Source organism: Medicago sativa, chromosome 4 (genome assembly GCF_051527215.1).
Source record: "Medicago sativa cultivar Bolivia chromosome 4, Bolivia_mono, whole genome shotgun sequence".
NCBI classification, from domain to species: domain Eukaryota; kingdom Viridiplantae; phylum Streptophyta; class Magnoliopsida; order Fabales; family Fabaceae; genus Medicago; species Medicago sativa.
The window spans coordinates 82,908,524-82,932,931 of record NC_140752.1 but is presented as its reverse complement, the minus strand read 5'-3'; the positions used below and the strand labels follow the sequence as shown (position 1 = coordinate 82,932,931).

The 24,408-nt window shown below is 31.5% G+C and overlaps 2 protein-coding genes and 2 long non-coding RNA genes across 8 annotated transcripts; 1 reads left to right on the top strand and 3 right to left on the bottom strand.

Moving 5' to 3' along the window:
• Positions 1–939: 939 nt before the first annotated feature.
• On the bottom strand, positions 940–2,350 carry LOC146932765 (protein LIGHT-DEPENDENT SHORT HYPOCOTYLS 4-like). Its single transcript, XM_085704520.1, has one exon. The coding sequence runs from the start codon at positions 1,922–1,924 to the stop codon at positions 1,214–1,216; it is 711 nt and encodes a 236-aa protein (XP_085560646.1). The 5' UTR covers positions 1,925–2,350; the 3' UTR covers positions 940–1,213.
• Positions 2,351–9,053: 6,703 nt separating this feature from the next.
• On the bottom strand, positions 9,054–13,699 carry LOC146932764 (zinc finger/BTB domain protein, putative (DUF1644)). Of its 5 annotated transcripts, none has more exons than XM_085704518.1 (3): positions 13,377–13,699; positions 12,881–12,936; positions 9,054–10,582 (listed from the first exon to the last, which is right to left on the bottom strand). In XM_085704518.1, the coding sequence occupies exon 3, from the start codon at positions 10,539–10,541 to the stop codon at positions 9,438–9,440; it is 1,104 nt and encodes a 367-aa protein (XP_085560644.1). In that variant the 5' UTR covers positions 10,542–10,582; positions 12,881–12,936; positions 13,377–13,699; the 3' UTR covers positions 9,054–9,437. The 5 variants fall into 5 exon arrangements, with proteins under 5 accessions (XP_085560644.1, XP_085560641.1, XP_085560643.1 ...); XM_085704515.1 differs by having other exon boundaries at positions 9,054–10,562; XM_085704517.1 differs by having other exon boundaries at positions 9,054–11,801; positions 13,527–13,699.
• A 2,397-nt stretch (positions 13,700–16,096) lies between these two features.
• LOC146932763 (uncharacterized) lies at positions 16,097–16,798 on the bottom strand. Its single transcript, XR_015007255.1, has 2 exons — positions 16,686–16,798; positions 16,097–16,301 (listed from the first exon to the last, which is right to left on the bottom strand). It is a non-coding gene; the product is annotated as an uncharacterized LOC146932763 (long non-coding RNA).
• LOC146932762 (uncharacterized) lies at positions 16,257–17,136 on the top strand. The gene is made up of 2 exons (XR_015007256.1): positions 16,257–16,681; positions 16,763–17,136. It is a non-coding gene; the product is annotated as an uncharacterized LOC146932762 (long non-coding RNA).
• The last annotated feature ends 7,272 nt before the right edge of the window (positions 17,137–24,408 follow it).

Sequence of the window (24,408 nt, the reverse complement as noted above, 5' to 3'; positions counted from 1 at the left end):
TAACATAAACCTAACAAAATTAAATTAAAAGTATTTAGTCACATCAATTGATATATTATAATTTTATTTATCTTTAATTTTTTCTTGGTTTTGTGTGTGTGTCTAAAATTGAAGTGTTGGGTATGTGCCCAACCAAGACTTTCTCTTGGTTTGTATTTGTCTAAACTATTCTTAGTTTTAGTTTGCCATGCGGTACAAAGAAAAGGGGGTTTGACTTTGATTTGAAACTCAGCCATATAAGTGATTTGGATGGTAAGGAATGAGAAGATATGGCTTAGCTTTCACAAAAGTTATAGTTAAGTTGCGTCGTGGAAATGATTTTTGACAAAAACAAAAAAGCTTAGTCAATTCTATAAGTTTAGTCTTTTCCTTCTTAATTATTCCTCATATTTTGATGTGGGTTTGTAATTGGGTTGAGTAACCCTTTAATTGTGCTCTTTTATATTTAAAGGCTTTCCTGTGGAAAAAAAACAAACTTGATTAGTTCAAGTTTGAAACAACCACTTGTAAATCTTTTGCAATTAATTTAACAACAATATTTAAGTTTCTATTAACTAACTATCTCCTCATTTATATCAGATGCACACTCATTGAAACAAATAATAATCACAAATTTACCAAAAGTATTTGCCTTATTTTCCCCAAAAAAATTAAAGAACTTTTTTAATAATTCTTAAAATAATTTGCAATGTCTTACCACAAATAAGTTTGTTTTATATAGACCTTTCAAGAAGGGACTAAAGGTGGAAATTCATCATTTTAAAAAAAAGGGAAAGACACAAATATTTTATTAAAATTTACTAAAAACAGTAAGAGGTTCACTTTGGACTCTGTTTGGGTGGTCCATATATATCAAATCTTTATGCCTTTTTTAATATTGTGTACTATAAAAATCGAGCTGAAAAGATATAAATTCGAAAGATGGATGTATGGCAAGCATTTCTAACTGAATTATATAAGAGAATATCATTAATTAAATTCACAACTGTCCTTATACTTTTCCCTTATCCTAAAAATCAAAGCATATAATAGAATGAAGTATCACTATTAATTAGAACACTATAGAACACTGATAAGCTATCAATAATGACCACACCCTTATTACATATGTGAGCCACATTAATCATAGAACCCAAACAGTTTCTACCAACACATGCATGAAATATTAGGTATTATATATGATAATTAAAGTATATTATATCTTAAACACACACTATAATGAGAAATAAGAAACTTCAGCAGCATTTCTAGAAGCTGTCCCATTCAAATTTGAGTACTGATCAACAAAACCATCACCATGACCATAACCTGAATTCACTACATCATGATGATGATGATGATGCACATGATCATTTTCCACCATAGTCATGGACCCATTTTGATGATTTTGATTCAGTTTCTTCCTTTTCTTCTTCTCATAACCAATCCCTCTAGCTTTAGCTTGAGCATCTCTAACTTCCCTAAGATATAACCTAACAGCACGTGCTCCAAAAGGGTTCATCTCTTGTGAACCACCGTTCTCTTCAAAAGCAGCACGTAACCTACCAATAAGAGCATCAAGACTACCCCAAGCTTGTTTCAAAGGACAAGGACATGGACCTGGTGGGTGTGAGTTTCCAAAATAAGCACAGTTTTCAGAATGAACCTTAGTTTTTCCAAACTGATCCAAGTAACGTAGAAACTCAAGAACATGCGCACCACTGCAACGTGAGAGTGTTAATGGTGGACGATGGTTTTTTAGGTATTGACCAAAAGTGTTCCAATCTCGTCTCTTTTGTGACTCGTACCTGCTTAATGGTGGAGCAACAGAAACTTGCATTCTTTGTGAAGTTAACAACTCGTCACTATGGTTGCTGCTGCTTGAGGAGGAGTTTTGATAGCCGGAGATAGCGGCAGAGGCGGCCGCAGCCACGGCAGCTGACATGTCAATGTTCTCAAAGTTCTGAGCTAGGATATGTTTGTGTGTTTGTGTGTGTTAATGAGCTTGAGCACAAGATGTTTTTGTTTTGTTCGTGTATTTGGTGGGATACATATATATGTATGTGTATATATAGGTTGTATTGTGGTATGAGATAGTTGTTCTTTAAAATGGTACTGTTTTTCAGGTGGGTTTGGTTGGGATTTGTCTAAAGCTAACTAGCTGGCTTAAAGAAGGAAAATTCGGTGATTTTGAAAAAAGTTACTAAGATTAGAATTGATGACATGTGATTGTGGTCAAAAGGAAAGAGATAGAAGTTTGGTATGATTTTGGTAACATGGATCATGGATGGATTCATGCATGGATCCAGTGATGAAGGTTGAAATTCTTGGTCTAGCTAGTTAACCAGGGTTATACTCAATCTTTTGGAGTGATTCTAATTTGTGAGAGGTGATGAGGAATTTATAAAGTTTAAGCAATAAGAATGTGAGGATGATTTGAGGGTGAGGATGAGGTATAGGGTATAGGGGGTAGCAAATTTCTTAGCTATAGGGAGACAAAAGAGGGGTCCATGCATTAGAGAACAAGTGATGGCAGTTTGAATATCACTTCACACAATAAGTCTATCTCAATCATTGATTGTTAATTTCCTTATATCTTCCTCTATATTATGCTTTTGATTTTGAAGTGGAGGAAAAAACAAAGTTGGGGGAACTTGATTTGGCCTACCTCTTTAAGTAAAGTAAATACAAATACAATTTATACCATTAATTGGAGTGGACATGAAATTGTCAATTTGCACTTGAGATTAAAGAGTTTTGGGTGCCTTGCCAACTGTTTTATGTCTAGCATGTTGGCACGAATTAAGTTCATTTATAAGTCATTTTTTTCAATCTAAAACTCTATAACTATAGTACAGTGCACTTTGAATTGTACTTTACAAACTCCAATTATAGGGTGGAATGTGTAAGTTACATTGGATCTATGGATAAACAATAAACAATGTATATAGAACACAATAGTATTTATTTAGCATGAATTTAAACATAATTTAAAATTTCAAGCATGATTTAACTGTTGAGAAAGGGGGAGTAGAGAAATAAGAGGAACACTTGGGTGGTCACAACCATAAATATAAATGATTTAGTCACATTCACAGAACTTGAAAAAAAAAATTAAAAAAAAAATGTGTATTTTTTTAAAATAATTAAATAAAAAGTATTGTTATGTGTGTGCTTAAAAGATTTTTATTTAGGCTTATAACCATATAAGTATTTCTTGAGGCTTCGATTTTAAATCTGGTTTGAGTCTTTACAAGGTAGTAAATGTAAGTCCGTTTGTGAGTATTCTTTGAAATCTAAAGTCTTCTTTATTTTAGATTGTGGCACCATCCTCTCACCTTAAATTTTATAAATTAAAAAATAAATATATTAAGAAAATGTTAATTACGATCTCCTGCATCGGAGAAGCCGTAATCCTTTTTTAATACTCTCTGATCTCCGTCTCTATCTTTAAGACCTCTCACCACTTTGTACTCACTAAGAAAATTTTATAGTGTAATTAATGAGTGTTGGAGATGATAAACTCTATTTCACTCAATTACATAAATGGATTTCACTTGGAATTGATTGTATTATTCAATATGTGATTACACTATATATTGTTTGTTAATGGGATCACATAACTTATGAACTCACACGGCCCTAATACACTTCATATGATTAATTACACCATACAAACTAGATTGAATTACTTCTATAACATTCACCTTTAATTCAATCTCACACACATACAAGAGTAAGCCTTTCTCTTAGCTTTTTAAATCTGTCAAACTTCAGAGATATGGTAAACACGTCTCCAATATGCTCATATGTATTGCGGTAGGTCAGCTCAAATTTACCATTTCTAACTTGATCTCTCAAGAAATTAAATTTCATCAATACGTTTGTATCTCCCATGTGAATATGGATTCCTTGTAAAGATAATTGTTGATTGTGGTGGATCCAAGCCTCTGAGTCAGAGAGTGCAAACGTTTCTAGCCTAAAAACTTTCACACTTTTTTTTCACATAAAAATGTCGCACATTTTTTTAGTCCTTCAAAATATCTTCGTTTAAATGTTCTTTTATACAATATTATTTAGAATATTATAAAAACAATAATATCCTTAAAAAAAATACGGCATAGCGGTTTACAAACTAAAAAATTATTTAACAAATTCTAATATTTACCGCTTAAAATTTAAAAGAGTAATATAATCAACAATGAATAGATGATGATCGTAGTTAGTCTTTTAGGAAAGAGAAAAAGGGTAATGATATGTATAGCAAGAGACTTGATCCCAAAATTATCACGGCAAATCATGCATGGGAAGTGGGGCTCATTAACTTTCATCTACTCATGTATTTATTCAATTGACAAATCTAATGGCTTCTTTCGGGATGATTTCGTTATTTGTTACATCGCGATCAATAGCATCTCCCATAGAAAAAAGATAGAAAAAACAAACAAGTCCTAAAAAAAAACAAGTATACTACTACTTATGAAGTGATATATCTAATTTCCATTTAAATACCACTACAATCAATATGGCGAAGTGCGCAAGGTTTGTTTTTGAGTTCGAACTCCAATGGTTCCATTTTTTTTATAGTTTGATACGATAGTAAAAATAGGCCATACAATTTTATCTATAAAAAATTATTTTTTGAAGTTTCAATGCGTTGAATATAGCATTTTTAAGATGAAAAAATTTCTTCAAAATTTTTAACAGTTGCCTTTAGAACCAAATTACCTTTAAAACATTTGTTAGCATTTCTCTTACTTTTGTGAATAAGTGCATTCACCGTTGGCTTTATATATTTCAAAGCAAATTGTTAGTGTCAATATATTAGAAAAAAGAGTAATGGTACACTTAAAATTTGCCTAAAATCTTATATTTATGGTGTGTTTGTTTCAAGTTATATTTATTGATTCATGGGAATAAAATGATAGGAATGTATATGCCTATGTTTGTTACAAGTTTACTAAATTTTTTATTCCCGGGTATAAAAATGTTCCTGGGAATAGAAAAAAATTCCCAAAGAAAATGGTGGAAATAACCGATGGAGATGAGTATAAATTCTTATAACCGATGGAGATGAGTATAAATTCTTATGTAGTTGCCTATTATAATCCCTATTTTTATGGTTCCTAGGAATATTATAAAGTTAACCAAACATATTTTTTCTAAATACCTTGGAATAAAATTCCCATCTTTATATTTCAAGAAATGTTATTCCTGAAAATAAATTTGGTAAACTTGAAACAAACACACCCTTAGAGACAAACAAATATTTTAAAAGAGACTCATAATTTGCTTTAAAAAAAAGAGATTTGTAATTATGGATACTTTTTTATTTAAGTTTTTTTGCTTAATAGTTACCAATACATTAATTATTTTTGCAAGTGTCATTTAAGATAGGGGAATGGACGTTTTGTAGATTTCATCCCTCAAACGAGCCATCTATGTGATCTTACTTTTTTTTTTTTTTTTGGTCTTAATCTATGTGATCTTACATTATTCCCATTAGTCATGACTCATGGTGCCAAGATCTCATGAAACAAATAAAATAAAAGACATTTATTCAAAAGTATAACCTTTAGAGTCATCGATAATATATATATATATATGAGTCAGGATCCGTTGACACCTGGTGTCAACGAATTCGTTGACACCAAATCTCAACCTTCAATTTAGTTTGATCTTACGGTTGAAATTAATTCACTCAAACACTACCATGCTGCCCTCTCTCTGGATATGTTTCTTGCTTCTTTCTGAAATTCCCCTTTGCCCTAGTGCCTCTGTTTTTAACGGTGAAGAATTGGCTTCACCTTTTATGAAGGTGTCTTTTATCAAGTTACTCTATGAGCATTTGTTAAAAAACACCAACTACTTTTTATGAAGGTGTCTTTTATCAAAGTTATAATTAAAAAGTGAAAATCACACCTTGAGGTGTGACTTGATAAAAGACACCACCAAAGGGTGGCTTGTAACATAACCCATATATATATATATATATATATATATATATATATATATATATATATATATATATATGAAGGAGTATTTTAGCATGCAGCACCTTTTCATTTAGACCAAAATGCCCCAAGCTTTGCTTTTTAAAACAATTAAAACTGAAGGACAGATTTGTAACTTAGGCTGACTAATTACTGCTACTGGCCCACACACCTCTCTCTCACACTGATTCTCTCTTTCATCGAAGCTATTTTCACTCTCTGAGTTTTCCTTTTCTTATGCTTCATCCAATTTTATCAGTCGTGTGGAGTCCAGCGTTCCGACGAGGGTTCAGCCGAAAGATCGCCTCATTTGGAGTCCAGCGTACTCAACATCGGATTGCCGTACCGAACAACGTCTCGTCTTTTTTCGTCACAGCAAGGGCTGATAGTTCCTCTTTTCATTTCGTCACTTCAATATCATTCGTTGTAAAAGATACTTTCATCTTCAAAGACACAAATAATTTGGCATTTTCAATTTTAGGAATATAGAAACAAACAAACATGTTATGTTAGATAAGAAAAAGATAATGGGAGCTTCAGTGTTGGCGAGGTGAATGAAACCGAGAATGTCCAAATAAATTATATGCACCTGCTTGTTTTCTTCCATGGGCAAGAATTATAGAGATTACAAAGAGAGGAAGACGAAGTCCACTAAAGAATTGCAGAATAAATTAAATGTTGAAGATAAGCAAACCGACGAAAGAGAGAGGTGTGTGGGCCAGTAGCAGTAATTACTCAGCCTAAGTTACAAATCTATCCTTCAGTTTTAATTGTTTTAAAAAGCAAAGCTTGGGACATTTTGGTCTAAATGAAAAGGTGCTACATGCTAAAATACTCCTTCATAAAAAGGAGTGGGTCTATTGTAGCAAGACCCTATATATATATATATATATATATATATATATATGTTGAATCTTATGCTTTTTCATAAATATTTTTCATTTATTTTTTCTTTGACTAGTTTCTTCAAGACATCAATAATTATATTTTGATTCTCGATTATTTGTCATTTTAAAGTTTTGAGCTGACATGAATTATTATTTTATCAATTATACTCCCTCCGTTTTAAAATGAGTGTCACTTTAGCCAAAAAAATTTGTTTCAAAATGAATGTCGCTTTACATTTCCAATACAACTTTAATTTTTTTCTTCCAACTTTACCCTCTCAAACTTTTCTCTCACACAATTTTCAATGCAACTTTAAGTTTGTCTTTTTCTAATAAAGTAAGGACAGTTTAGTAAAAGCGTTGTATCCAATGATTATTTCATTCCATTTCTTAATTTGTGTGCCAAAGCCTAAAGCGACACTCATTTTGAAACGGAAGGAGTACTATATGTTTAGTCAAAGTTTAATTGCAATTTTGGTTCTCTAATTTTCACTTGTTTACGAAATTGATCCCTCCATTTTAAGATCACTCATTTTCAATCTCTCCTTTAGATTCCTAGACTCAAAATAATAATACATAAATTGTATTTTAAAGTTCCGAGGTAAATGAGTTATAAATAGAGGAAACAACATGTAATGAAATTAAAAAGTTCGTCATAAAAGAGCTAATAAGTTATTAAGTAAAATGATTATAAAACTCAGTTCTTTCTTTTTTTGCCAAATTTAACACAGCAAAGTAGCCTGGATTTATTATCTGCAAATAACATAGTTGTTGAATCAAACGTCATGTGAATCTATACCGGTGGATCACGCTACCTATATAAAGTGCTCTAAAGAAGCATAGTCAGATACAGCCTTACCAATATCACAAATCCACATTATGATTATGCCAAAAACAAAAGACAAAAGACAAATCATATCTAGTTTTCAAGATTCTTGAATAACAACATAAAATATCATAACTATCATTGTAGATGAATGATTCATAATTAAGACATAAAGCCCTATTGGTAAGCAGATCTTAATCTATGAACATCAATTAGAAGCAAAATTGTTAAATGTAATCGTATAAATGCGATTTTTTTATTTCAAAGATTCCTGTGGTGTGGGTTTGAACTTACGTCTATGATATATCAAATATCCCTACAACCTTTTATCAATTGAACGATACTCTAATAATACCGAGTGTGTACCCTTGATATTTTTTTTATGTAAGTTTATGACATAAAAAAAACATTACTATATAAATTTGAAGTTTACAGAATAAAAAATGAAAATGTGAGTGTGTAAAGAAGAAAGATAAGAAAGGTACTTTTATTAAAAAAAAAAATGAAAAAATGTAGAGGTACATTCCAATTGTTGGTGTACATTTAACATTTAGTGACACGTCTGCTTATAAAATCTTAAGGAAACAATCCAATAGAAACAGAAATGCAATCTCATTCTTATGCGGACTTTTTTTCTTACAGAATTTTGCTACACTATCATTGTATTTTAAATTTCACAGTTATGTGATCTTGTCCACCTATATAGTACTAAAGAGTGTTTGGAAAATGTGACAGTGTCAATACTAAACAAGAGAGAAGGACAAGCAGAAAACACTCTGAGCTCTTGAACAAGCGAAAGCTCTCAATTCAGCGAAGTCAATCAGTACTAGAGTTTCCTTCACGAAATGTACGAACAAACACTAACTGCTAATCCATTGAAGGATATAACAGATCTAATCCACCAGAGTCCACCCCATTCTGACATTGAAATCACTTATCACTACGATTTGCTTTGAAGTGAAGGTTACATGTAAATGATAATGTTGCAGTTGGTTGAAAGTAGACAATTAGCATGTAACAAAGTAGTTGATATTGTAGAATCATTGCAATGACAACGTCAGTGAAGAGATTGAAACATTATTAATCTAGATCATAAGCAATTTCGCAAAATACAGAATTCGTTACTGGAAGAATAAAAATTAATGAGCCAAAACATTAGAAAACAATTTTTTTGAGCCCCTTTTCCGCCCCCATGATTTCTTAAATACCACACTCATCCGGATTCACCATGTCCAGATTTATCCATCCAGACATAAGAAGGAAAAATGACGGTGTTTTTCCCCATCGAGATTGGTAAATCCAAAGGATGTGATTTTTAATAAATTAGTGCAAGATAATTTAGTGGTAGAAGCACTTATTATGACACAATTTGCAACCCAGAATTCCTGGTTTATTAATATAGCTGAAATAGCCATTTTGCAACTGTTCAATCATGGGAGAAATCAATTTGCCCCGTACATGGCAATCAAATTCTTGCCGAAGATTTTCATACAATCAAATGTTTTACATAAGTGAATTCACAATTGTAATGTGCAAAAGCAATAAAGACTGTAGGAGGAAGGTAGGAATGTACATGTACAGAATTACAACAAGATAAACAAATAAAAATGCCCATCTTTTGATTTTTCTTGTTGGGAAAGAAAAACCTTTCAAATGTTATTAAAGCAACCACTAAATGATGCTAAATTTTCTGATCTAATATATACCTAAGAAACTTGCCCCTTTCCAACCTCCTGCTACAAGTATGATCAATCACCCACTTCCTCCCATCGTTGCTTGTGTTTCTCTACGCCTACGCCTCCTACCGGAACGATTCAACAGAACTCTGCCACCATCCTGCCGCCGAAGTCGGCTAACCAGGGACACGCCATCATCATTGCCTTCATTGTAACTTCCATCATCATCATTGTCGCCATCCACATCCATCTCACCGTCCTCATTCTGATCCTCATTTTGATCGGCTAACATATCGAGGTCCAGCTCAGGCCTCATCCGTCTACTAAAGCTGCTGAGATCATTCCCCTGCCGAACCGCATGTAACAGGAGGAAGAAATTCATAGCCTCCATACCCATCTCAAATCTCCCATTTCTTTCTGCATTGCCTGCTTCATGAACACCCTCCTCATCATCCGTATCGAAGTCATTGTTATGACGACCTTCTATAACATAATCTCCAAAAACCACTGCCCCCGGTATGGCTGATGTCACTGTGCTGATAACATCTTCTCGTTCACGCTCCCACTCGAGCCATCTCCATTTCTGCTCATGATCAGGATCTACCGTCCTTGGACGTGCTGAAGGATGCTCTGCCCGCACATGCTTCTTCAACTCCTTATAGTTACCGACAAACGAGCAGTTATCCTGCATGCAACTTCTTTTCTTTTCGTTGAGAAAGTCTCGCACAGGTTCCACAACAGTCCAACCTTTAACCTGACCCCTACATAGGGGGCAAGCAAGTTCGGTAACTTCATTCTTCTCATGAGGTGAGTTTGAATCATGGAACATGAATGGATTATCAATTGAACCATCCCCAGGCTGTCCATTACGTGCTGAAACTACTTTAGTGTAAGCTTTCTTGTACTGATCAAGGCAGTTGGAATGCCGAAGGCTGGTTCCACACATATAGGGACGGCAACCCTTGTCATGAGAAGAACAAAGAAGAAGAACAGCATTGTGCGGATACTCCATGCACACAGAACATGTTACATTTTCACACTCTTTCTTATCTAGTACTTTAGAGCATTTCTTGTGACACATATCCTCACAAGTATCCCTTTTGCAACGAGCCAGTGGGTATGGAGCCAGTCTGTACTGACGAGAAGCAACCCTGTATCGTCCCCTGCTTCCTTTTGCCATTTTTCAAAATACCAACAGAACCTGGAATTTAAACCACAAACCTGTTAAAAAGAATACTCTGATTTCAGGGATCTAAATATCATATTGTGGAACTACCATCACATTTACATATATGATTTATGCTAACTGGGAGAGTTCAGACACTAGACTGACAAATCACTTTTAAAAAATAACAAAAAACCATTCGCAAAAGTTGCACAAATATTTTAAAAAAAATCTCACGATGCTCGAGTGTGATGAGAAACTTAATTTACTTAAGAAACTAGAGGTTAAATGTTGACCGATTAAAAAACCATCCTCCACAAAAAATAAAAGATGCAGACAAAATAGGAATTCAATTTTTAACAAAGCAAAACAATGATGAACAGAAAACATCATTTTTATACACATTCTACAGACATGCATTTATCCATTTTTCTGCAGTGAAACGGGCCAACCTTTTGCAACATCAAGTCAAATGCCTTCAACTTTTTAAAAAGAAAAAATATATTATATTAGAGAGAGAGAGAGAGAGAGAGAGAGAGCAAAAGAAGATATTCACTTATTTTAGCAGCATCCTGATAGAGCTTCTGAAGAAGAGAAAAAGAAACAACTATGTGCAGAAATAATCGGCTCCCAAAAATGTACCTAAATTCGTCACTCCAAAAGATGTCCAAACTATTCATAACCAATTTTACTTCACAAGTTTATTGCACCAGTGCACTCTAATAGTTCTACAATTATTACTGACAAAACAATTTAATCAGTGCCTATGAACAATCAAAGAAGAAAAAAATCACAGTCGGCCTATTCCTACTATAAGTAGAGTCGAGTACATGGATTGTATCTAAATAGAGGACATTTAAATCCAAATCCTTCTTAACAGTTTGGCTTATAACTTCCTTTAACGTAATTGTAACCTCATTCGTAATGCGGCTGACTGACTGTCTTCTCCAAACATGTTCATGAACAAGCCACCTAAAGACGAGACTCCAATTGTTTCCAAATTGGTGTAGCTCCAACTATCTCTCTAATCTTACGTTCTAATTTTATCTAGTTGTGTGACCACTCATCTGCTGTAACGTACTCATCTTTGACAACACACACAAACATTAAATAATTTATCAAATTTTCAGACCTCATCAAGGTATTACTTCAATTATGATGTGAAACAAAGAACCTAAGACGGTGACTCCTTGCTTGGGTTTCAACTGTTTTCTTCGCATTTAAGTATGCCAGGACTTGCAGGAAGATGCCCCATTCTCACCATATTCTTTGAACCTTCCATCAAACAATTTAAAAATAGTAGCCAAAAATCCAGTTTACCCAGTTATTTATTATACAATGACAAAAGAACAGATTGTTATAGAAACATAGGTACTTGTTCATATGATTGTCAATCTATATACACCAATCTAAAATGCATCCCTCCCACTCCTCCTCACTTAGCCATCTTTAATGATTATATTAAAAAGTGCTAATAATAAATGGATAGATGCATTACACATAGGGCATACTATGGGAAAAAGCACGTCGCTAAAAAGGTCAGGGTTCTATCATCACATTCGCAGCATTGAAACTCACGTGTTAAAAATTGTCATTGTTAAAATTGTCCTGTTCTTCGTATCAAAAAGGCACTACACAGATGAGACAGACTCCCCATCACAAAAAGAGTAAAGAAATGGCAGATGTGGACAGTGAAAATTGCATAGGTCTAATCACTTTAAATCACAGATGCAGTCATAATATAAAACCACGTTTCATTTTCCTATTGCAGAAGTATTGATACACTTCGAAAACAACTCAGAGGTTCGTGAGTGCATGATAACACAGGTTATAACTACCACGATAGAAATCCACATAAGAGCATATATCAATTACTCTTACAGTAAACTTAGATCTACTGAACAGGTGCAATGTAATATTACAAAATTCATTTAAGCAAAGTTTCTCTTACCACAAAATTATTTCAGAACATCTAATCTGTTAAAATCATAAATGTGGTAAGGGAAAGAAACAAACTAGTTGAGTATCAAACCAACACAATAATGTGGTAAACTTGGAATTGAACTAACAAAAAACCACGTCACTATTTTGTTTGTATAACTCATACTGGTAACGAAATCAAAACAGGCTAATACTAATACTAACTAGTGGGCATACAGACGACGAAGAGTACACACTACACAATGGACTTAGTATTCAATGTAATGCAAACATTAAACAAAGCAAAAGGAAGTTGCTCGAAATAGCGGCATTCTGCTAACAAAAGAGTCTCATTTTCTTGACTGATGTAAACAAATCATGTTATATACTAATGCAACAAAACATTACAATTGAAAGGATAAGGTAAAACTCACCAGCTAGCAATTAGAGTTATGAATTCAACAATTCAGTTGTAAAGATCAGAGTGCATCTGGCAATAAATAAACAGAACAACAAGGTAGAAAATATTAGTTTAAGATTCACATAAGTCGGTCAAAGGAAACAACGTGGCTAGATGCAAAAGGAGCAACAACAAGCAAAGACAACTAACAAAGTAAGATTCACAGATTAATAATTCATAATATAATATTAACCATAACATGAAGCTAAGATTACAAACACATGTTATCATCAAAAAGAAAGATAACAAGCATATGTTATTAAGCTTCATCCATCAATCTTAGATCCAATCAACAACCTAATATTATATTATATATAAATTATAAATTAAAATAATTTCCAAATTAAAAAATAATCTAAATCAAACAGAAACAAATGTGGACAAAACAAAGATGCCCATCTGCTTAAAACCCGATTAAACAAAGGCAAACGATAGAAAGTTTCAATTTTTAAGTTAATTCGACAATTTACCTCAACTGGGTATTGATTTTTACTCGAATTTCAGTGAAAAAATTGGGGAAAAATTAAGGGTTATCAAAATTTAAGAATGTTATTGTGTTACAGATAGAAAAATTGAAAATTGAAAAGCGATAGAATGAATTAGAGATGTAATGGTCGTACCAGGTGATTGGTAGAGGGAATTGAGAAAAGGTGAAAATGGAAGAAAATGAAGCGAATTTAAAAAAGAGAGAAAGAGAAAGAGAAAGAGAAGAATAAGGTTCTGTTGTTGCAAAAGGATCGAAAGTAAAGGCGAAGGAATCGAGAGGGAAATTGGTAGAGGAAGAGTGGTGGGTGTTACAGAAAGATCATGTTCCAGTCATTTCTACGCTACACCCTTCCCTTCCCTTGACCTAGATGATTGTCTATGATAGCAAATTCACACAATTTGATCCATTAAACAATATCGTCCGTTGATTTGAGATCAGATGATTCATTTATATCATCACACAAACCATTTCGACCATAGTACTTGATACTGAACAATCCAATTTATGACGTCATAATTACAAGACTCGACCATTGATTCAAAATTGAACTACCATGATTCATTACAGCAAAAAATCCAAATCGTTTTTCCCCTCGCTAGCTTTGTTATCAAACATTATTCTCTATTCTCATTTTTTGTTCGCGTGGATTGATGTTAAACGGTCCAATTTTTTATTTATTTATTTAATAAAAATCGTTTGATTTTGATCCAACGGCTATGATTAAAGTGAATGCTAATTGAGCAAATAAATGGCTACAGACAATTATGGTCTCTTTGTTACCCCACCCATGATGTCAACATAGTACGCTGGTCATTACTACGCGCTCATCATGTAGCAAGTTTGCAACACGCTCTGTTATGTTGTAACTTACGCAGCGTGAACTTGAATGAATGAATGAATGGTGACGTGGCACGTAGTGCGCCTTCACGTGCTTCATTTCCCAAAACCTACGTATCCATCAAAGCATATTCTATCGTGCAGTTTATAAATTCCTTTATTTTCCAATTTCAAATAAAAAAACCATCACGAAATTGATTAAATTATTAATGATATGCAAATTTCTGAATAAGTTGTCGTCAATTTATTTATTTTATGAAATACAAACGGGCACGTGAGTGCCCGTTTTCCGCTCATTTTATTGTGTTAACGTTTGAAAATTATGAACGGTATTTTTTTATGAAAATTTTGATTTTGATTAAAATTTAAAATATAAATATTTGTTGATTTGAAGTTATAACAAACCAAATTAATATTGTATATTTTAATGACACCAACAATATAACAAAAAAATATAATATAAATTCTTTTTTTATAATATCACCAACAACAATCTTTATTATAAAAAAAGTTCTTTAAAGGTATAATTGGGATAATGAAAAAGTGATATTAATATACTTATCTAGTTTGGTACACTTTTTAAATGATGAAGGAAATAAAACCACATATATATATATATATATATATATATATATATATATATTCATATCGTGTTTGTTACTTTTTTTAATATTTAAATTTATTCTTATATATTTGTTACATGTATTATTTATATTGAAAATTGAAGGCATTTTTTAAAAAGTTGAAAATTGTTGTTTTCTTTATACATAGTATAGATAGTTTGATGATTATATAAATACTTTAAGAATTAGTATGATGATATATTCGTGAAGACGAAATTTCAACGGATTTCGTAACTAAATATAATTGTGAGAATGGCATGACTATAGGCATGTTAGGTTTTGATTAATACACTATCTAACGGAAGATTATGCTAATAAAACAAAAATGAGAGCACTCAATATTCAAAGCTATATACACAAATTTGTGAAACAAATTCTCGTGGCTCTATTAACTAATTAATAATAATCAATAATCGTATCATAAATTCAATAGCTGTTTTATTAGGCGTATGAATTCAGCAACTTTTATGTGAAATTTTGGTATACAATCCAGTAAAAGAAGAGCACCTCACGGAACTACCGCAGTGTTGTCATCGTGGCGTTTAATGGACTCATGAGACAATCAACCCATAACCCTTTACCTTTCCTTCACTACGAAAGAGTTTTCTTGCCTCAAAAAAAGGAAATAATTTATTTCTTGTGTTATGTCAAATAAAACATAGGTGAATGTAGAAATAGTTTTTTTGGCGTGACTAAAATAATAGTATGATCCTTAAAAAAAAAATATAATCTCCTTTAATATAAGAAAAGAGTATGTTGTGGAAAACACTTTAATGTCCTTATCCCTTTCTATGTAAAACCAAAAGAATCAGGGGTAAAATCTGTCTATTAGATTATTATGTTGTGGAAAACCCTTTAATGTCCTTATCCCTTTCTATGTAAACCTGCAAAAAGAAGGGGTAAAATCAGTCTATTCTCTCACGTTTCTTTATAGATGACATCACTAAACTCAACTTATGTCATGTAACTGGAACAAAATTGGTTGGTTCACTTTATAAGCACATGTTTTAAAGTTACCCCTTCCCATACCAGCTTGCAGTCATCACATGCCAACTACATACAAACACTTTTTCGGTAAACAAAAGAAGTGAAAAATTTAATGTCAGAGAAAGTACAATTAAAAAGTTCCCACTTCCATACTTTGGGCTCTAAAATTTGAAATTCAAATTCAAACTAAATCAATTATCTAACATACTTTTATATAAGATTCAATACTCTCACAACTTTCTTCTTCTTTCTCTCACCCTTATCTATATTTCATCATCTTCTCCATTTTTCTAATCTTCATTTTCTTTTCTTATTTTGCAGGAAATGTTCACTTTTTTCTTTGACGAAGACCCATAAAAGAACATGGGTAAGGTGAACTCTTTTTCCTTTGTAAAATTGTCTTCATTTTTTTTTATGTCCTTCATATCATCATATTAAACTGAGTTTACTTTTTTCTTCAGCTGCATAACATGGCAAATACCAAAAATCATTCACATCCAAACTATAATAAATAGATTAATACAGATCTATAATAAAGTTTTACACAATACTCAATCTTCTTCAAATATATTGATGTTCTTGCACAACAATATTTCCTTTGTTTGTTGGACAGATAAATAGACAAGAAATGAAGATGATCAATATCACCATGGAAGAGTAAGAAGGAAAAAAGCACGAGAAAATAAAGATCAAAAGAAGTAGCAATCTTGTCTGTTATGTTTTTATGGAAGAATCATTGAATATAAAAGGAACCAACTTATTTGTGGAGAAGATGGAGAAGAACCAACTTATGAATTTATCAGAAATTATTTGTGGAGAAGAACTTTTCATTATCTAACATGTACCTCTCCTCCTTTTACTAATCTTCATTATTTGTATTTATCTTCGACGGCAATTTTTTGATCTACAAATGTTATTGCAGGAAAGTTGAATGGAGTTCTTGTCTCATCAGCAAACTATAAACAAAGAAATAATGTAACCAATCCAATTCTGGAACTTGATGTTCTTAAGCTAGAAATCTCATAGATCTATGACTAACTAATAGAACAAATACGGATCCTATAGCCTCCTTCAGATTGAATAAAAAATATAGTTGTTTAGTTTCATGTATTCATCCTCTCCCACTCAACTAACAATGCAAACCAATGCTTTTTACATACTACCAGTAACCACTCACAAATTACCGATAAAGACCCGTCTGAAGTTTATTGAGTCTTGTCAGACACCACCCCATTAAAAAAAAAAACCTTCTTAGATACACAGAAAATTCTCCATTTTTACTAAAAAAAATTAAAATTCGACAAAAAATGAAGAACTTATGTGGTAAAAAAAAATTCTGGTATGATTTTTGCATGTACAAATAATTACCTTTAAAAAGTTCTTCAAGGAATTTGCAGTAAAGAAGGTTCTAAAAAAAAGGGATTTGGGATGTTTTCATATCTGATACTAATAGCTAAAAAGGTCTGTTTTTTATTTGCAGTACAAAAAGGAATTTTGCCGATTTGAAAATAGCTAAAACAGATGAATTGATCTACAAAAATAACAAACTACATGTATAAATAAATGACGGGGAAGAGAGTTAACTCAATGCTTCGTTCCTTAATCAATTGAATACTAAACATAAATAATTGAATAGTTGAGCTTTTGTTTGGAGGAAATGTTGGATGAACGAATGGAGAGAAAAAGCCATAGATATTAGTAACGCCTTTGGTCTGAGTATTAAGAGATCTATGAAAGTAGAGTTAGGTGCCTTAGGTGCATAGATCTATGGCAGCTTATTTCAAGTATTGTAGTTCATTATTATTTTTCTTCTTTTAAATATCAATTCTTTTTTAAATTTTCAGCATTAAAAAAAAACTTCACATTAGCGTACTAAGCAAGCCCACATATTGTAAGAGGATTTTTGTTGGATTTTATTGCTAAATAAACAAAGAATATTAATGCTTAAGCTCTCAATGGTATTATTTGCCCATGTACAAAGAATAAATTTCACACAGAAATTCAACAAAAATGTAGAGAAGCATGTAAGAAAAGACAGATTTGAAAAGAAAATAAAACTCAAAAAGAGAAAAGATAAAGAAAAATCAAACCACAGATAACACACTTAGGGAAAAAACAAGAAACTTAACCAAATCTAAAGATAAATACAAAAGAAGATGAATAAATTACTTAACCAAATGGTTGTCAAAAAAAAAAATTACTTAACCAAATCGGAAAGAGGCGGATCTCCAACATAGAAATTATGGTATGACAATCTATTAAGTGAGTAAGGTAAATCTTGATGAGAGAAGAACAATGGTTGAGATGGCGTTGAAAAATAAAGGTAGAACTGTTGGCATGCAAAGCTACAATAGTGATGGTGGGAGAGAGAAGAGAGCTTCTGGTTTGTTGTGTTAAGAGAAGAGAGATAAAAGAAAAATATAAATGAAAATTAGTGTTTTGGAAGAAGCAAGAAGATGAGCAAAGAGGAATCTGTAAAAGTGAATCACGTGACAATTGAAAGAAAAGAGGAATGTGTGTGGCTACTAATTTTTACAATAAAATAAATAAGTCATTAACTCTTAAATTAAGTTTTTTTACTTTGTGTTGTCTCTTTGTCCCCGTGGGTTTAGCTCTGTTGGTAAGGATAAATGCATAATATATGCAAAGTTCGGAGTTCGAACCTCAGACACCACCAATGATATTGAACCCTTATCAACTGATAGGGCTAAACCGCAAGTGCACGGCCTATCGAAGTAATAGTAGTAAGAAAGAGTATCGTTCCGCTAGGGAGTTGTGAATTCAATTAACTTTTTAGAGAATGATTAGAAGAGGAGAAAGATTATAAAATAGGGGGTTAATTGCTGAAGGTAAATAACAATAATAATAAAAGAGCCTTAGGATCATTGGTTCATCATAATAACGAATCTTTTCACAAGCAAGCCTTAAACTTTATAATTCTATGTTATTCTTAATTTCTAAGGACAAGTTTCTCTTTAGCATATCAAAGCTTCTCTCGAAGTCAGTGAGTGTATCCCTCCAACAACCACACCTATTCTCATGGGTGATTGCCTTTGGGACCCTTGAAGGTCGAAACTTTATGTGTCCCAAGGTTTGCTAGACTATTCTCATGTTTCGCAAACCTTGTCTAAATTCACTTGTTCGAATATCAAAGCTCCGCGTTCGCTTTATGAATTGATATTTGTGATGATGAATTAACCATTATCAAACCCTCCGCGTTCGCTTCCACAGTTTGATAATAATTAATTCATGTTAAAACGGTGAATTTAGATAAGAAATTAAGGTAACATATAATTAGGGTTTAAGGCTTGGCTTGATCCGGATTACGTCATTAGACTTATCCAACAATCCCAAGACAAAGAAGTCTACTCACTAACGTTCATTGTAGACATGGGGGAAGAAGAGAGAAAGCAATAAAGTAAAAGAACAATAATATAAAAGTGAACTTTTATTCCAAGAACAAAAGATGAATGTTTATGATGGAGAGCTACTCTATTTATAGCTTTACAATTGACTTAAAATCTAAGCAACTATAAGGGCTATTCGGTAAAACTACAACAGGGTAACTTGGGCCTAAAGCAAAAGCAGCAAAAGTTATCCAGAGAGGTGGCACGGCCGTGCCAACCTTAGCACGGGCCGTGCCAAGCTTCTGACTTGGGGGCTCTATATTTTTGTTCCGAATCTTTCGTATTTTTGCTCCAAATCAGCTCCAGACTCCTTTCTTTTGCTCCAAGACACCTTCCATCATATATTCGTTCCTGAAATATAAAATATGCAATTGTAGTAAAAAGATTCAAAAAGGAAATATTATTGCAATAAAATAAATTCAAATCTAAATAAAACTAAACTAAATAATGCATAAAAATAGACTAAATATAGACTCATCATCAACTAAAACGTGTACTATAAGTGGAATGTGAGCACAAAGTATTAACGTGTACCATACATGGTTTACTATACTGACAATAATTAACCCTTACTGCCGCACTACGTTCTTTAATGATATTGAACCCTTATCAACTAAAATGTGTACTATAAGTGGGTATATACTAAAGTTTCAGAAATTACTAAAACGCATGAGAGAAGTTGACATCAATTAAATAGAACTATCACGTAATTTATACTACTTCAAAAAATAATACATGGATTTTTATATACATGAAAAATAATATGGAGTCTTAACTAGCATCACGTAATTTACACTACTTCAAAAAAAAATCGTTGATATATACATATATGTATAATTAAGCTTAAAAAAATATGGTTTTATATATATTCGAAATATAATTTGTAAAAAGTAGAAACCAATATGTGTGTATGTTTAACTACAAATGTTCATAATTTTTTTTCTTCCAAAATATGATTTTTAAGAACAAACTATATATATAATATTTAAAATACTTATTATTTTATTTAAAAATCTATCTATATGTAAAAACTCTACATAATATAAGTAAAGAAGGTCATTTGGATGAAAATGGCGATAGTAGAGTAGTACAATTTGTTATTGATCAAAAAAATTGTTTCCACTAAAATATTTCTACAATTTAGAATATCGCTTAACTTCAATTCTACAATAATATTGAACCCTCATGGACTAAAATGCACGGGTTAAGTGGACATTGACTAAATGCTCAGGAGAAGTTGACATTGATTAAATTAAATTGTCATGTACTTGACAAATTTTTACTAATAAAATTTCAGAATTAACTCAAATGCATGAGATAAGTCGTCAATGACTAAACTAACTTTTACCAATATCAAGAATGATAGAGTATTTTAACTAAACTAATTTTTAACAAACTGATGATATGAGTATTTACAATTAGAGTTAATTAATTTTGTACACACAATCAATTAAAACATTTTGAATTGCCACGTAAATTAAAAACATTAATTCATATGTCAATTCTAAATGTTTTAACAGGTTATCTTAACAAAACAAAAAATACTTTAATTGGTTGTATGTGCAAAATTATTTTGGATTATCAAATCACCACCATTCAACTCTAAATATTATTGGTACTCTTAATCAATGGTTGTGATCACTTAGTCAAAATTAAAAAGGGAGATGTATTTCAAAAATTATATTAAATCATCATCAACTAAAATGAACGGAAGTGGACATTGACTAAATTTCGTAAATAATTAAAATGCATTAACTTAAATAGTTATCGATCATAAATAATTAAAAATAACACTTATACATAGAACATTTTGTCATTGATAAATTTTAAAATGATTATCATGCACATGATAATTTAGCAAACATGTTATAAAATTATATAAGTCGATAATTATTATACACTTGAAAAATTGTCGTTGCTAAAAATCTATACAATATAAAAAAGTCTACACAATGTAAGAAAGGGATAAGGTGGGTATATACTAAAGTTTCAGAAATTACTAAAATGAATGAGAGAAGTTGGCATCAATTAAATAAAACTATTATACATGAGACAAACTGTCATTAATAAAATGCACTAAAATGTTGACATTGATTAAGCTAAATTATCATGCACTTGAAAAGTTTTTAGTGATCCTATTTCAGAATTAACTTAAATGCACGAGTTAAGTTGTCACTGACTAAACTGATGCTGATACACGAGACATGTTTTTTTTTTTTGAAAATGATACATAGGACATGTCATCGTTGATACAAAGTTTATAATAATTATAATACACGGGTCATGTTTTATCTACAAATTTTAGAATAATTTAAGGGTAAAATCAAATGTAGAAGTCAAAAACTACATATTGTTATCCATAACTATAAAAAACACACGGGGAATCAAGATTTGTGAATGATAAATATATAAAATACGGGACAAAGATTTGTGAATGATAAATATAAATAGAACTATCATGCATGACACAAACTGTCATTAATAAAATGCATTAAAACGTTGACATTGATTAAACTAAGTTAACATGCACTTGAAAAGTTTGCAGTTATCCTATTTCCGAATTAACTTAAATGCACGGGTTAAGTTGTCACTAACTAAACTAATACTGATACACAGGACATGTTATCGTTGATACAAAATTTATAATAATTATAATACACGGGCCAAAACCGTTATTGATATAAATTTTTGAATAATTTAAGGGTAAAATCAATTGTAGAAGACAAAAACTACAAATTGTAGCTTCAAGTTGAATAATTTGTACAAGCAAAATCAATTATACTTTAAATCATCCAAACATCATAAAATCAATTATACAACCTCTAGAATCACTTTTGACCCTCTAGAATTGAAACCAAACACATGCTTATAAATATATAAAACACACGGGATCAAGATTTGTGAATGGTAAATATAAAAAACACGAGACAAATATTTGTGAATGATAAATATAAAAAATGCAAAACCAAGATTTGTGAATGATAAATATAAAAAATACTGACCATAATTTGTGAATGATAAATATAAAAAAAAAACGGAACCAAAACTTCTGAATGATAAATTTACAAAAAGCATGAGACTATAATTTGTGACTCATAAATTAAAAAAAAAAACACGGGACCAAGATTTGCTAATGATAAATATAAAAAACATGGAACCAATATTTGTGAATAATAAATATAAAAAACACGGGACTACGATTTGTGAATGATAGATATAAAAATACAGGACCAATATATGTGAATGATAAATATAAAGTAAACGGAGCCAATATTTGTGAAAAATATATCCAAAAAACTTTAGTAAATAATCAATGTGATAATGGTAATTCACATATGGTAATTCACATATGCATTTAATTTTAATTGATAAAACTATAACTGCACCCGTGCTGACGCACGGGTATTTTTACTAGTAGTATGAAAAATGTGTTCAATGAAATTAAAGACGATGAGTAACCAAAAAAAAAATTTAAAAACATGCAATATTTCATCCAAAATCACATCGTCAATATTCTCACTTTATGAAAGGTTGTTACTTGTTATTAATCATAAGTAAAGAAATTTGAATAGGTATCTTAAAAAAAAATGAGAAATGATATTTTGACAACCACTTTTTGACAATTTTTGGACAACTTTCTCTTTCATACTCACATGATGTTGTTATCATCTCTCTTCCTTTTTCTCTCTCCATTGTTTTTGACCAATAAGAAGTGAGAAAAACAAGGTTGTCAACAAAGTTGTCATCAAATGGATGTCAAAATATCATTACTCTAAAAAAATTGAATAGGATTGAGCTATACATCGATTCAACTGCCGTTATTGCATATCTGAAGGGTAACATTGTAGGAAGTGCTCAAAGGAGAAGCCTTAGAGCTTCCACAATGGAGACTCTCATCTTTGAGGTCTTAAATGGGTCCCACATTGACACATCATTTTTTAATAATTTTTTAATAATAGTACCTAATAGGTACTCAATCACTCCAATGGAGACCCTCTAACAAAAGATCTAATTGGGTCCCACCAATATTATTTATTTAATACACTGTCTATTTTATACTATTAAAAAAAACCATGAAAATTATTATTTTAATAAAAAGGTGACGTGGACCCATTTAAGAATGAGGTCTTAATTTAGACCTTGCATCTTTTAAGACCCTTAATTTTTTTCTACAATGGGAGTACCTATTAGGTATCAGGTCTTAAATGTTTAAGACTCTCCCATTGTGCATTGCTTCACCTTGATTGGATAGTCCGTTTGCAGCACATCTAAGGAGATACTAACAAAGTTGTGAATAGCAAATATAGATTAGTCAATTATCGACTGATGATGTTAATGGCTTCATTAACAATAATGTCATTTTATGTTGATAATCAAGTATGGTTATTTGGCTTTGACTTTTTCACGGAATACCTTTAACACTCAGCAGCCGCCGCAAGTTCTCATTCTTCTTACTAATAACTAGTAAAAAAACCCGTGCTAACGCACGGGTACCCGTCGGGGTGGATGATTTATACAGTAAAAACTTGAATATATGGTATTTTGTAATTATTAATTTTGAAAATTATTGTTTAGATAATAATGATTTATACATGTTTAAAAAAGATATGATATTCCTGTATAATCATTGTATTGTATTTTAAAATATTTGATATAAAGTGTGTGTATATATTTGATTGATACGTTATATTGTATAAAAAAATATGATATTTGAGACAATAGTTAAAATAAAATTTATGATAGAGTTGTTGGTGTAAAAAATAGGGGTGAGAATAAGAACATTGTAATGGGCCTTGTAGTACTGGTGCAGCCCAATAGTACAATTATATTTGACCCGGTTTTTGTGTTTAAATAGTCAAGTGCAGCAAAAAAAAAAAATTAGCTACTTTGTTGTTGTGGTTTTTGAGAATGTCTTCTTTCAAAAAATGTTGCAGGAATCTTTTCTTTAATAAAGTGTTAAGTTGACATTATGGTTGGTGACATTGACCAACTACAATGTCACAAGTGTCTTTCTTTTTTCTCTTTCAATATTTTTTTTTGTTTCTTTGTACACTTGTGACATTGTGGTTGGCCAATATTACCAATGTGATCAACCACAATGTCACCCAAGTATTTTCCGTGTTAATTTATGTGTGCAGTAGCGTTAAGATTCTCCACTTAT

Excerpts from the sequence above, each read along its gene's own strand:
- LOC146932764 (XM_085704518.1), bottom strand. The coding sequence starts at position 10,541 with ATGGCAAAAGGAAGCAGGGGACGATACAGGGTTGCTTCTCGTCAGTAC.
- LOC146932765 (XM_085704520.1), bottom strand. The coding sequence starts at position 1,924 with ATGTCAGCTGCCGTGGCTGCGGCCGCCTCTGCCGCTATCTCCGGCTAT.